The sequence below is a fragment of the Nanorana parkeri genome, unplaced genomic scaffold, assembly GCF_000935625.1.
Source record: "Nanorana parkeri isolate BGI_ZX_2015 unplaced genomic scaffold, ASM93562v1 scaffold581, whole genome shotgun sequence".
In the NCBI taxonomy this organism is placed as follows: domain Eukaryota; kingdom Metazoa; phylum Chordata; class Amphibia; order Anura; family Dicroglossidae; genus Nanorana; species Nanorana parkeri.
Genome location: NW_017306849.1, coordinates 966,232 through 981,058, shown reverse-complemented (window position 1 = coordinate 981,058; position 14,827 = coordinate 966,232). Strand labels below are relative to the sequence as shown.

Sequence of the window (14,827 nt, the reverse complement as noted above, 5' to 3'; positions counted from 1 at the left end):
ACCAGAACTGTGTGCGTCTGCGCAGTTGCAATATGTTTTGCCACGATTGATGCTTTGCTTTTTTTTAAAACTTAAAAATGGGATTTCAGGTGCATTCCAGTGCGTTTGCATGCACTTTTGATGCGTTCCGTTGCAATCTGACACATCCAATAGGGTAAGCAGTATTTTTTCTGACTGCATCAGAACGGACTGCACTGGTGTGAATAGAGCACGAGAAAGCCCATAGGAAAGCATTGTGATCTATTTTAGCTGCAGCAGCTAACCTGAATGGACTGCATCTGGTGTGAACTAGCCCTTCAGGATGGAGAGTGGCGCTGCGAGGTGACAGCTGTCATCGTTGCAGGAAGTCGAGCTTTCCTCCCTCACCTCCCCGTTTGGCCTCCTGTGTCAGGATGGAGAGCGGAGATTAGAGGAGAGTGCTCTGCTCTGCCACAGGACACAGAGCTCTCCTCCCTCACTGTGACAGCCAATTCCAGATGGAGAGCGGGTATACAACCACTCACCAATCAGCTGATCGGTGAGTGTTTGTAAATAACTGGACATAGTGTGCATACTGTATACCAGTTATGAATTAATGGGAAGTGATCTATATCACTTCCCATTCATTCACGATTGTGGTCATAGTAAGCACACAATATCCACAAGTTATGAATGAACTGGGGGCTGCAGAAAGAGATTGAGGACTCTGTGTCTTCAATCTCTTTTTGTGTTTTAAAAAGGAAAATATCAGGGGTATGTTTAGACCTGATGTTTCCCTAAAGCCCCCGACTGTAAAGAAAAAAAAAGAAAAAATTACATTTTTAAAAGATTGGAAAAAATAAATCATTTTTGGTTTCGGCCTGACACATTTTTTATTTTCGGTTCCGCTCTTAAAGTTCCATTTCGGTGCATCCCTAGGCAGCCTGGCTTCCTAACCAATCAGGAAGCTGGGAGGCACATAATGACCCACCTCCCTGATTGGTTAGGAAGCCAGGCTGCTTAGCCAACCAGGAACCCACCGCCTGACTCCCCGTTTGGAAAGGAAACCGGCTCCATGTTCCCTCATCACTGGAAGTTCTGGTATCAGAGGTAAGTATCGGAGCATTTGGGCACGTCCGCACTCAAATACTTATACGGCACTGATAACGATACTATTATCAGTATTGGTGCATCCCTCATTTATATTTATTAGGGATGCACCGATACCATTATTTCCAGATCAAGTACCGATACTTGTCCAAGTACACACAGATACAATTACTGATACATTTTTGTTTAGTGTCGTGTGACAGTTTTTTCTAAAACAATACAGACTAATGATTTCAGGACAGTGGTGGAGCGCCAGAGTCCTGTCACAGCTGCAACCCTGGTAGTTCTCATGAACATGCTAAGTATCAGCACTGGTATCTGAACATCCTAAGAACTAGTATTTACATCAAGTGTTAAAGAGGTTTTGGATACCTGCAGTTAGAAGATGCTGCAAGTATGCTTGGTGTTGCAATAAAGCAGCAGAGGATTATCTGGAAGCTGGTGTGCTTGAGGACGTATTCTTGACAGTGTGGACTGGAGTTTAGCAATGTAGAACTGGATGTCCGTGTGGTACACTAATGAAAGATTAACCTTGGTGGTGGTGTACGGCAACCGCACATATCCCAGGATGCAGAGGGGATCAGTGGATGATTCCCGCTTTATTCCAGGATGGCAAGGGTTAACAGTGTTGCCAGGATGGAGAGTGGTGGTTCAGGATTGTTAGGAATCACCAGGATGGCAAGGGTTAACAGTGTTGCCAGGATGGAGAGTGGTGGTGGGTTGAGGAGAGATTACTTAGGATGGAGAGCAGTAGTAAAGATCAGCGGTTTGCCGGGCGTCAGCAGATGGCTCGATCGCCAGGCAATTCAAACTCCCCAGCTTTAGGCTGGCTGGTGAGGAGGAGCTGTGTGACTTCACGGGAGTGGACAAGTGAGGAGGCAGCGCTGAGCTCCTATTCGGGAACGAGGGCGCGTATCTTACATCTTGCATTTTTCAATAATAAATTACAGTAGCAATCTTGCCTCAATTTTATCTAGGTCCTGTTGAAGTGAATTTATGTCTTGTTGAGAAATTACTGCTGTACACAGTTCAGTAACATCCGCAAACACCGGAGTTTGAACTATTTATTCCAAGCTCGATGTTTATGAATAGCATAAACAGGATCAGTACCAAGACCGAACCCTAAGGCACCCCACTCACGACTTTTGCCCAATCAGAAGATTAACCATTTATTACTACCCCCTGGATCCATTTGTGCAGCCAGTTTTCCAGCCATATACATACAATTTCATCCAAACAGATAGACCTTAGTATGTGAAGTGTTTGTGTGGTACTGTATCAAAAACGCTTTAGCAAAGTCAAGATACATCACATTCGCTTTCCCCCAATCAGCTGGTACCATACCTGATGTTATGCTGAATACTGAAAAATGGCCTGGATGGGAAGGGGGTTTAACACCGCGGATGTCAACTGGTTAAAGATTAGGAACAGTGGTCTGGCTACAACCTGGCCAGGTTCCTTAGAGTACCCGCGGATGTACTCTGATCACTGACAGCCACTGAGATTTGTCGAATCTTTTGTTACTAGAACTGGTGCCTTGTTTATTAGCCCCATCTGACTCTTCTGTAACGATAGAAGCAAAGAATCAGCTTTCTCCATGCCACTGGTAGCCAACTTTCCCTTTTATGGAGCCTAAGGCCTCATTCACACTGCTAAGAGCCAGCCTGTACAGAGATGTGCAGGTCAGGTGAGCGTACAACGGCAAACTCCCATAGAAAAGAACAGGCTGCTGCTTACAATCACACGCAGCACCTGTCCTTCCCGGGAGGGGCCCGATAGGCCGTGCACGCCGCACGGATTTGTACGGGCTGGCTCTCAGCAGTGTGAATAAGGCATAAATGTTCTGTCCTTAACATGTATATTGTTAATAGGCTCAGTCTCTATTAAACCATGGCCAATATTTAGTGTGATTTAACCACAGACTTTTTACCATGGCACACCAGATTTGCTGCAGGCCCATACCTGCCTCTTTGTAATGTTCTAATTGGCAGCTCCCACATAAAGATTTTCCTGGGTTCCCACAGATGTCAGTAAACACTTTTACAACGTTACCTTATCAACACCATTACAATAAAACGTTATACGAAAGATTTTCTTCTCACAGTTCACTCAGCAATAAGAAACTATGAAGCAAAGCACCTGAACTCCATTTGAAAGCGGCTCTTCTGGTAACTACATATGTGCACATCGTTAACATTCAAAGAAATCCTTATAAACCCCAATTATTGTGCTAGTATTCCCTATAAACCGTCTCAGCACCCACTCCCACATCGCCCGCAGCAACCCGTTTGTCATGCAAGGCTTGCTTTGAACTCCCGCGCTGACGTCATTTCCGCCTCTACCAATATGGCGGAGTATTCGCCCGTGACGTCTCATTTATGGGACAGTCGGCTGGCTGCGTCACTAGCGGTTGCCATGGAAATTTGTCAGATTTGACAGGAGGCTTCGAGACTGGGTGTCGATAAGCCATCGATAGGAGGAGGTGATCGCTGTATGTATTTATGTACGTAGTGACATGCTTATAGGAGATTCGGACTGATTGTGTGTGTGGAGGTATCACCTGCACCTTATGCCTCATTGTCAGCCCCTATTGTTCTACATACCTGGCCATTTCTAGACATAGATCTGTGCTGCCTGAGCATTTGATCCAGAAGCAAACTTCTCTCCAACATCAGTTTAGTTTGGCAGTATACAAAAAACAAAACAAATGAAGGGATAGACACGATGACCTGCTGTCAGAGTCACACGAATCCTATCATGGCTTCATTGGATTGTACAGATGTATTTGCTTTAGAAAAATGCACCTTTAATCTAAATAGGCCGAGATCATGTAAATAGATCTAAACAGAACATTCCATGGACATGGATTTTATTGTCAAATGTACTACCGGTATTTCTGGGACATTTCTTGAGACAAAATGCCTGCTGACAGATCTCCATATATGTGAAGAAGAAATACTATGGGCCATATTTATGTTATTCACACTACCCGCATATCAAAATCAAATTGTAAGGTCAGGTAAAATACCATTGTTTCTAACAGTGCCAATTTACACCCTGTGTTAGTGTACCCTGTGCCCCCTCCCAAAAAAAGGCAGGCTGCATTTTATTTAGTATGGCGGACACCCTGCAGCACCCTATAGAAAGAAAGGAGTCCAGACAGGAAAATGTTGATACTAGTCCACAGGCCCTTCAGCACTGGAGGTGCTTTGATAGGGGAAACCTCCCAAAGTTACTCCCAGTGTTAGCCAACACTGATGGGCTCCAGGCTCCTCAGCACCCCCAGTCCCCCGGAGATGGTGTTAGCAATGGGGACTTATGTGTCACCTACCTTTTGCTAATGGGGGTCAAGTACATGGATGTCCATTATCTGGTCATGTGATCCTTTGGACCTCTTACCAGTTAACCTTTTGTTAAAAAACAGTAAAAAAAAAAAAAGTATTCTTAATTTCACGAATATTTACCACCTCCCAGTATCCAGCAATGTGCTAGTCTGTCTCCCCAGTTGTTCAGATCCTCCCTACTCAATCTTCAGATGAGAATAAAGAGGAATCATGCCTCTAAGTCAGTCCTACAGTTGGTGAGAACTCTGGGGAGATGTCTTCCTAGAGATCTTTGTGATACCAATTATTGTAAATTCTAGGGATGAATCATTACCATTTTTTACAGACTGAGTATGAGTACTGATACTTTTCCTAAAGCACTCCTCACAAATACCAATACTTATTTTTTAGTATCATGTTACAGTTTTTCTAAAACAATGCAGACTAATGATTTTAGGATAGTGGTGGAGCACCAGGGCCCAGTCACAGCTGCGACTCTGGTAGTTCTACCGCTGACTCCAAGCTGTAGAGGGACTACAATTCTCAGCAATACATTTTATAGCAATGCAGAATCCCATCAGCTCTAGAGGAGTACAAATCTCAGCAATACATTATATGGCAATGCAGAATACCACCAGCTATAGAGGACTACAAATCCTAGCACTACATTATACAGCAATGCAAAATAATACCATCAGCTATAGAGGACTACAAATCCCAGCAGAACATGATACAGTAATGAGGAATAATAGTATTATTCTGCATTGCTGTATACTCTATTGCTGGGATTTGTATTCCCCTATAGTTCATGGTATTATTAAAATACCATCAGTTATTAGAGGAGTACAATTCCCAGCAATAGAGTATACAGCAATGCAGAATACCACCATCAGCTATAGCTGACTACAAATCTCAGCAATAGAATATACAGCAATGCAGGGTCTCATGAGGGGGAGAAATGCGGGCCGTCGGAAGCGCTGTAAATGGGCACCACTTGGTTCCCAAGAAGGCTGCTGCGAGGTTCCCTGTGCCTGTATCAGTTTTTGTTATTGGGGCATTTTCATGAGTGCTTGTGAAAATGCCCTGTATCAGCACCGATAATGATACTGGTATCGGTATCAGTGCATCCCTAGTGAATTCATAATTGGCTTTATTCCAATTATGGCCAGTAATATAACCATTTGGACTAAGTTCAATAGCCATTCATACACAAATATACAAGGTAATGTATCAATATTTTTCATTTGCAGCTTACTCGCTCATCACTAAATTAGTAAAGGGGTCCTTAGGACCACTTATAAGTTAGTAAAATGCTCCAGACATCCAGCAGAGGGGGACGTCCCTTACTCTCATTCTGTGGCTTCACTGAGGTACAGAGAAAAGGCTTTGCTGTTGTGGAAACTAATAAGGCTTCATTGCACCCCTTTTGCACTAGGAGATAAGAGGCCTCAAATTTTGAGGATCATTGGCAGGACAATTCCTTCAGGATTTGCTTTTCAAAGAACTCCTCCTGTCGTAATATTCTTTCTAATGTATTCCTTATAATACACAGAGCCACTGGTCTCTGCCAGGTCTACGTGACCCGACAAGAGACCCATGTTGTGTCTGCGCATGCACAGTATCTCTTTTCAGAAGAGAACTTTAGTTGTAAGGAAGAAAATGCATAATTCCATGGACTGGTAAGCATTTTCAAAGTGTGACAGTAAGGCTGGGTTCACACCATTTTCCGGACCAGATCTGGAACATAGTGCATTGCGGTTTTGCTGTGATTGTGATGCATTCCAGTGCATTTTCCGGACCAGATCTGATCTGGAAAATGGTGTGAACCTGCCTGCAGTTCCAGTGCATTCCAGACCAGACAAAATGAGACCTGCAGTGTTTTTGTGGTCTGGAACGGACTGGGCTGGTGTGAACAGAGGCCAGAAATAGCATAGGGATACATTAGGATGCATTTTGGGCCTGGAAACAATCTGGTCTGGTCTGGGGATGAACTGGATGTGGTGTGAATGGGCCCTTAGGGATGTAAAGTTTAATTTTAGGTAGGTTGAGCGAAGCTCCTTTTTAATTTGCCTTTTTTGACTCGAGTATAAGCCGAGGGGGGCACTTTTCACCCAAAAAAATGGGCTGAAAATCTCGGCTTATACTCGAGTATATACGGTATACATTATTTTTTAACAGTACATAATGAAGTATACAGTGATGTTTGAGATTGCAACCTAGTAAACATATACAGTAAACTCTCTGTTATGCAGAATTCAACTAGCCAGAACTCTCATCTAACCAGAAAAAAAAAATCCTGTGTATTACATAGTTACATAGTATTTGGTGTTGAATAAAGAAATACGTCCATCAAGTCCAAACCATATAGGTCCACGCATCATCTCATTCTTAGGGATACTGGTATCCCTGGATATTACGGTCCCTCAAGAAATTGTCCAAACGTTTCTTGAACAAATCTATACTCTTGCTGAAATTACTGCCGATGGCAGTGAGTTCCAGACCTTAACCGCTCTTACTGTAAAGAACCCTCTTCGCCCATTGTGCTGGAATTTTTTCTCCACCAACTTTAGGTGAAAGGTCACTGTTGTGCGGCAAGTATTATTCAGGAAACGATCTTGTGCCTATTTGTCTTCATTTGTTTTAAGTGTGTCATTTGTGTAGAGTGTTTTTGATTACTGCATTTCAATATTAATATGAAGTCAATACAGAGTTTAAGTTATGGTATAGTATGGGGTATGGCTTTAGTTAGATCTATTTTTAATAGTAACTCTCAAGCAACCAGAAACTACATTTATCCGGAATCTACCAATGCTCGTGGATGCCAGATAACGGGGAGTTTACTGTACTTTGATAGTCACAAGGATCTTTTTTTTGTCAGTTTTGTAGATACTAAACCGAAACTCAAAAAAAGTTTACAGATTACGGTATAAAGATAAATGAAATGTATAAATATAAAGTAAGCTTGACATGAGTCACATAATTGTCATTTGTAATGCTTTGTGATTTGCTAGAACAGTCTAGAAAGCAGATACAAGCTTCCCATGCTTTTTCAGAGCAGACACCTGACCATATGTGCCAGAAATCACATGCATTCTTTTGACCATTTAGTTACAGAATTGAGTTACATTTATATTGAATTAGTGTGGTCTAGAAAGGCACATTTGTGTAGAGTGCTTTCATAGACTGTCCTGTGAGTTCCTGGAAAAGTCCATGCTTTATATCAAGTTATACAGTGCATTATTCAAAGCATTTTAATCTGCATTTGGCACCCCACAATATAGTGCAACGTATCCAGTTTTCTCATTTTGATGGAGGTGAGTACATGTACAGCTTCAGATATTTCTAGTGTTAGTCATTAATGTTCAGTTACTTAAAGTGACACCAAAAACAGGAGTTAAAGGAGAACTATGAGGTGAGTGATTTTCACTCAGCCTCATAGTTCTAGCCGACGTGTGACAATGAGGCTGTCACAGGTCGGCTCAATAGATCGGGAGGTGAGCGCACACATACCGTCGCTCGCTCACTTCTCAATCATGTCCCTGCAGAGAGCCGTGACAGTCACCGCTCCCTGCAGGGATTCCCCCCTCCCCGTTCCAATCCTCCAGTGCTGACTGGCGGAACGGACGGGGGAGGGGGCGGGTACAGCTGACTCTGCCTCTAGATAGGCAGAGCCAGCTGTCAATCACGCAGCTGGGTGGATCTTGACAGTAATGTCGGGATCTGTCCCGGCTGCGGCGGTCTTAGTATACCACGAGCTGTAGCTCCTAATATTGAGCTTTGGGTCACGGTAGGACGCTAGTTTATGTCCTCCCGTGACCCTTAGGAGAACTATGGGGAAAAACACTTACCCCATAGTTCTCCTTTAAATACATTCACGTACCTAAACTATTAACAAAAATGTATCTTATTCATGTATCACTCGGCTGTAGATCCTCCAATCATCTCTGAATTGGTGCTGACGCTGTCCTTCCTTCTGGAGGGTAGTTACTTTTTGTTCCCCATGGTCCCTGTGTGTGTTGTAAAGCTCACTCCTGTGATGGAAAACAATGCCAATACAAATTATTAAACTAAATGTGAGATTGTTGTCCATCACAGGAGTGAGCTTGGAGCGGTGACAACTTTACAACACACACAGGGACCACGGGGAACAAAAGTAGCCACCCTCCAGAAGGAAGGACAGCGTCAGCACCAATTCAGAGATGATTGGAGGATCTACAGCCGAGTGATACATGAATAAGATACATTTTTGTTAATAGTTCAGGTACTTGAATGCATTTTTAAGATTTAACTCCTGAGTTTAGTGTCACTTTAACCCTTCCTATATATGTTTTAAATGACAGGTCTTTTTATTGGGATCAGCAACTACCAAGATCTTGGCGCAGAAGAATAGATGGCTGTGTTGATAGTTCAGGCGCCTGATAAGGTCATTGTTAAATCAAGGGTTAGGGGTTTAAAACGGGGTGGACAAATTACAACCCCAATTCACAAAAAGTTGGGACAATGTGTAAAATCTACATAAAAACAGAAGGCAATGATTTGCACATCTCATAAACCCAAATTTTATTCAGAACAGAAAATAGAAAACATATCAAACGTTTAAACTGAGAACAGTTTTTGAGACGTGTTGCAGGCATCAATTTCAAACGGACCTTTTTTTGTTAAAATGGTCCATTTTCTCAGTTTAAACATTGGATATGTTTTCTATTTTCTGTTTTGAATAAAATATGAGTTTATGAGATTTGGAAATCATTGCATTCTGTTGTGTAGATTTTAAACAGCGTCCCAACTTTGTTGGAATTGGGGTTGTAATATGGATATTTTTTTCAAAAACCTCAAAAGTTAGGAACTAGCTGTCATTTTGGGGGAGCGTTGGCTACTTGGTTCCTGGGATTTGTCCAGCCCTGGAAGATTAAGGGGGTTATTCACAAAAGGGTGAAGAGTTTGGAGAAGACAGGAGAAGAGAACAATATAGGCCAACATAGCTGATTTGGAAAAATTCTCCAATTCTGCTCACTTTCCAGTTCAGCTATATTGTCCTAGATTGATCACTTCTCGTGCGTTCTCCAAACTCTTCACCCTTTAGTGAATAACCCCCCAAGTCACAGGGCAGGGGTGGGCAATTTCGGCCTTCCTGCTGTTGTCCAACTGACAGTTACAGGCATGATTCCCAGAGGCATGTTAGGATTTGTAGTTAAAGCATAGCTGGAGGGCCGTATTTGCCCACTCCTGTGATAGGGCGTTTGGGAGATTAATTGATAGGGTGCATGTGGTTAGGGTTGCTTTCAGTAGGTTAGATTAAAGTAGATCTAATTCCTATCATTAAAATCTAATGGAAGCTTTAACATGTTAAGGACATTTTAACACACATTGCGCAGGCATTGTCCACCATTGTCACCATCAGAAAATTGATCCAGAGTATGTATGTGTAACTTGAACGGACCAAGTGAAGAAAGAAACAGGCTGGATGGGATCAGTAGCAATGAAAGGAAAAAAAAGATGGAAAAAGCTGAAAACAGTATTTCATGGGGGGAAAAAAAGCATGGCAATTGTTGTTGCTACACAGTGCTTTAGTAAACTTAGTGCCACCCAGTTCGGGATTAGATTTCCTTTAAAAGTGTTATTAATCCCAAATGACAAAACATATTCTCTTGTAACCACCTTTGTATTTACTGTATTCTTATATGCTCAGTATTCTGTTCAGAGTACCATCTGTACCTGCTAAAGATGCATTTGATGGATTGCTGCAGTAGACTTCTGGGTATCGGTTGGCTCACTTGCAGGGCCTCTACAGAGCCCCATTGTATCCACCACAACCCGTATGCTTCCCTCAGGGACTACAGACAGACGTGAAGCCGCTCTGTATGCAGACATGCACAGGCAACACAGAGTCTGCCCAGGACAGATCACCGCAGGGACTGTTTACTCTTTCACATTTCTTTTCTTTTGACCCTGCACACATTCACCGTCATTGTGTCCTTGGTCCTTTAGCCCCCTGAGATGTCTACATCACATATCCCAGAAGGCTGAAGGAGCAGAGAAGCAGAATGGCCAGGGAGCTAAGAAGATTAAATCAATAGAGAGTGTGAAGGTCCCCTATAAGTTTAATGGTCTAAGGTTGTGTTACAATACAAGTTTCATTTCTTAGAGCTAGGTTAATATTAAAGCAGAACTTCAGGAATTTTTGTTTATTAACCCTTGCAGTGGGTCTGCCTCCACACTGCAAGGGTTAACTACTCGTTTGTGTTTAGGGTAAAAAATAAACAAAGAACTAGTCACCCAAAGCTCTGACCCGGCTTCTTCTTAGACTGGACCCTGGAATGTCTCTCCCCTCCTGTGCAGTGGTCTAAGGTCTAGTAAATCATCATGTCTATACACAGTGCATAGATGTGAGAGCAATGAGGAACATTCCAATCTGCTGCAGTGGAGGGGACAGACTGGAAGGAGTGCTGTAACAGATAGCTGGCTCGGAGCTTCTGGTGAGTAGATCTTTAATTTAGCACCTAGACACAAACAAGCACTTAACCCGTGCAGTGCAGGGGGTAGCTCCCACTGCAAGGGTTGATAAAAACATTTCCTGGAGTCTGCTTTAAAGGGTTTTGGCAAGGGTAGAGTTCAGTAAAAGAACATGGGTCAGGGCATTTAGTGATGAAAAGTTGATCTTAGCAGATGACCTCATACTTATCAAAAATGACTTTCAGTGTGAGAGAAGGGGTCTGACTTTCTGTGGTAGTGAATTCTGGGTAGTCTGCCGTTATTAGGACCTGGGGAAGGAAAACTATATGTATAAGATATTTATTTATTTTTGGGATATGTTTTTTAAAAATGTATTCGCTTGTGTGTGTTTGTATTGTCCATGTAGATAAGGCCGTAAATGAATAATATACCTGTGTTTGTATTTTGCAGGTGATAACCATAGCCATATCTCACATTTGAAGCTGCCTTTATGATGTCTAAGAACAAGAACATTAGCAGGTAAATTATAATGTGCAAAATACTGTAACACAACAGGTTACTTTAAAAAAAACACAACTGCACATCTAAAGCAAGCTGTACATTTCAATAACACATTCCCTAATTGTCTTTGCATCCTCTAATTGCCCCCGAACCCAGATATATTTTTTAAAGCTTTATGAATATATGTTGAGCAAAGATAAAAGTTTGGAAAATGAGTTCCAACCCTAGACCTTGCTATTATGATAGTCACGTTGGCTATGTATCAAGCTGAACAGGGGTAGCAGATGTGTCCACCTAAGAGACTATGCATTCTCTTACTTACATTATAGGAAATGGATTGGCTCATGTGCTAGTTGGAGAACACAATTGGGTTGATTCACGAAAGGCAAATAGGCTGGCTTCTGACTTTCATCACCCAATCATGTGCAAGCAAATTTTCCTTGCTCATAGTTGGATATGTTTTGCAAAGTGCAATTTCACCACATTCACTAATCTAAGTTAAAATTCCCCTGCACAGTGTATATTCCCTTGCAAGGTGAACAGCATAATTGGCATTAGTAAATCAACCCCATTGACGGTCCCGCTTTGGCATTTCAGTATACAGCATTTCAGCTTCCAGGGCAGTTTCTATCACTAATTTCAGGTTGTGACTTGAGGATGTGGACAAAATGGTGGATGGGTCTCATGCTGGATATTTTTCTCTGTGAGCTAGTATGGGGTAGACCTACCTCTAAAGCTGCCCATACACCTTGTGATCATCGGACAACACTTTTCGTCCAATGATCGAAGCTTCGTACGATTTTCGTACGATTGTAAATTGTACGAATTTTGACGTACGAAACGCCACCAACCTTGTGAAAATTGTACGATCGACCGAAGTTTTCTAACCTGCTGGTTAGTCAAAAGTTGATCGATTGTACAGTATTTGCGGTTGTACACCGCGCATCAACCTTACGAATATCAGACGAAAATGCGATCGCATACGAAAATCGGCCGATATTTGTAAGGTGTATGGTACCGTAAGTCAATACAGAGTGCTCATCTTATAGAAGTGAAGTTTTCCAAGATGACTGAAAATGACATTCCTGCTGGATCCTTCTCAAACAATTGCTTAGTCATTTGAAACAGACTTTATTTAAAAGGGAATTGCAAAGTTCAGAGATGGTTTCTGGTTGGTTCCAAGAGACAAATGCACTTTGCACCCCATCTTTACCCTCATGTACCTTCAGTATTGAATAAGGCCCCATTCACATGGAGCTTAAAGGCTAAGTTCACCTGCCTGACCATATTTGATGTTACACCCATATTTAGGGCCAGATTGCAACCTTCCACCCCCCTTCAGGCTCTTTTTTTTTTTGTTTAATTGCGCAGCGCATGGCTTTGCCCACACAGCTGTGTTATCAATAGTTCCGGGAAAGAGGAACTACAAGTTCCGCCTGCCATCGCGGCAGAGGGGTTTGTAATTTCAATGGAACACAAGTGCGGTGACATCACTGCACTTGTAGTCCATTAACTCTGCCTCCCGTTCAGGTCACTGCATGTCTGTAGCTCAGTATGAGCATGGCAGGAGGAGCCAGAGCTTTGCACCCGCGATCTACTGATCATGTTGCAATGCTTTACTGGCTTCTATGCCAAAAAATAATAAATGCACATTTTCTTTTTTTTTTTTATGTAGAAGTGTGCATTTATAATTTTTTTTTTTTAAAGTGAACTGTGCATTTAAGGCTGCTGCTGGGGACTCCTGCCACAAGAACCTACGGGTTCTTGCGGTAGGAATCCCAGGTATGTCTGTACAGAAGCGGCCACTGTGCCTGTTGAAGTGAATGGCAGGCTGAGATTGGCCACATCTATGGCTGTCCGCATGTAATCATATATGGAACAATTACCTGCGGTTCGGCATAGATGATTGTCCCTGGTCGCAATCTGCCAGGAATCACCAGATACACATTATAGGCTGTGTGAATGTAGAAGAAGTCAGAGAGTGCTATTGTTTTGACACAGTTAACCAGGTTTATTTCATAGGTGAATTTTGAAACTGTGACACCCGTGGGATATACCTCATGATACTACATCAGGTCCCAAAAAAATCTAACATGACAGTTTTCATTTCCTGGACAACCCCCTTTAAAAAAAAATTAGGAGTAATTCTCACAGTACATATACAGTAATACCTTGGTTTACAAGTAACTTGGTTTGAGAGCGTTTTGCAAGACAAGCAAACTTTTCTGAAAAAGTTTGCCTTGATATACAAGCAATGTCTTGCAATAAGAGCAAAATTTTGTAGAAAAGCGCCACCCGAATAAGGCTGTAGCTGTGTGAGCGATGAGTCTGTTTAACGACAACAAAATGTCACATTGGATAGATTCCTTGTTAAGGTTTCACGAAATGAAAAAGATTCCATTGAGTCAAGAGATAGCAGTGATTCCGTTAGTGATAGTGAAAGTCGTCCTATACAATAATCCTCCTCTCTCTCGTCCCCCTCACACCAACCACAAAGGTATGGGTAATTGGTTTATTTGTGTTTATATTTTGTACAGTATTATATTACAGTACAGTATTGTAATCATTTGTATATGAATATTTTTGGGTTGTGGAACGAATCCTCTGAATTTCCATTATTTCCTATGGGGAAGTTCGCTTTGATATACAAGCGCTTTGGATTACAAGCATGCTTACGGAACGAATTATGCTCGTAAACCAAGGTATTACTGTATACTAAATTTAAAGATAGTGATAATGATTTAATTGCCAAAAAAATTGTAGCCAACCATTTCCACTGAAATTAGCATTTTCCGATTTTTCTGAACATTCTAATTTTGTGCTGCAAGTGTGACTAAAATATGAAATATGTTACATACGGTAGAATATTCATGATCTTCTGGATGATTGGAGAGTAGGCAAAGCGTTCATCATGAATCATGTTTTTCTAGCTCGTTAAATAAAAGCAATTAATCTAATTAGAGCTTGAGGAACAGTGTCACTGTAAGATATTTCAAAGTCTTATAGAAATAGACTAATTAATGAATTGCCTACTGAATCATTCTTGGTGAGAACAAGGCCTGGAGACTTACTGAAACATACAGTAAATACAACTTCCTTTCAGTGTAAAAGGTGCCCATTATGCAGTGTAGTAACATGAATCCTCCTAACTGATCATTACACTTTAATTATTTGCAGATTTGGCGTCTTGGCTTCTCTGTGTTGGTCATTGCACTGGCTGTATACAATTACTACAAGGAGCTAGGCGCGTGTGGTCCATCTTTCAGTCCAGGCATTAATAAACAGAAGCAGTGTTTCAAGCAGGGAGCGTGAAAAGGCAGGAGCGTGGCACCACACCCCTGGTGAATGAATTACGACAAATAAGAGCAATTTGGGGCTTTTTAGGTGCCAAAGACTTACTGTAGACTCATATCTAAATAAAATACATCTTTATTGGTATAAGTACATATTAAAAGATATTTTTTCCTTAAAGTCGAACAATG

General features: G+C 41.8%; 1 protein-coding gene across 2 annotated transcripts in view; it reads left to right on the top strand.

Moving 5' to 3' along the window:
* Positions 1-3,430: 3,430 nt before the first annotated feature.
* FBXL15 (F-box and leucine rich repeat protein 15) overlaps positions 3,431-14,827 on the top strand; it is a 31,345-nt gene continuing 19,948 nt past the window's right edge. Inside the window, exons 1-2 of one of the 2 annotated variants that reach the window (XM_018562503.1) lie at positions 3,431-3,559; positions 11,295-11,363. In XM_018562503.1, the coding sequence (XP_018418005.1) occupies positions 11,335-11,363 (29 nt within the window). In that variant the 5' untranslated portion in view covers positions 3,431-3,559; positions 11,295-11,334. Of the gene's footprint in view, positions 3,564-11,294; positions 11,364-14,827 lie in introns of both variants that reach the window. The other variant, XM_018562504.1, reaches the window with a different exon arrangement.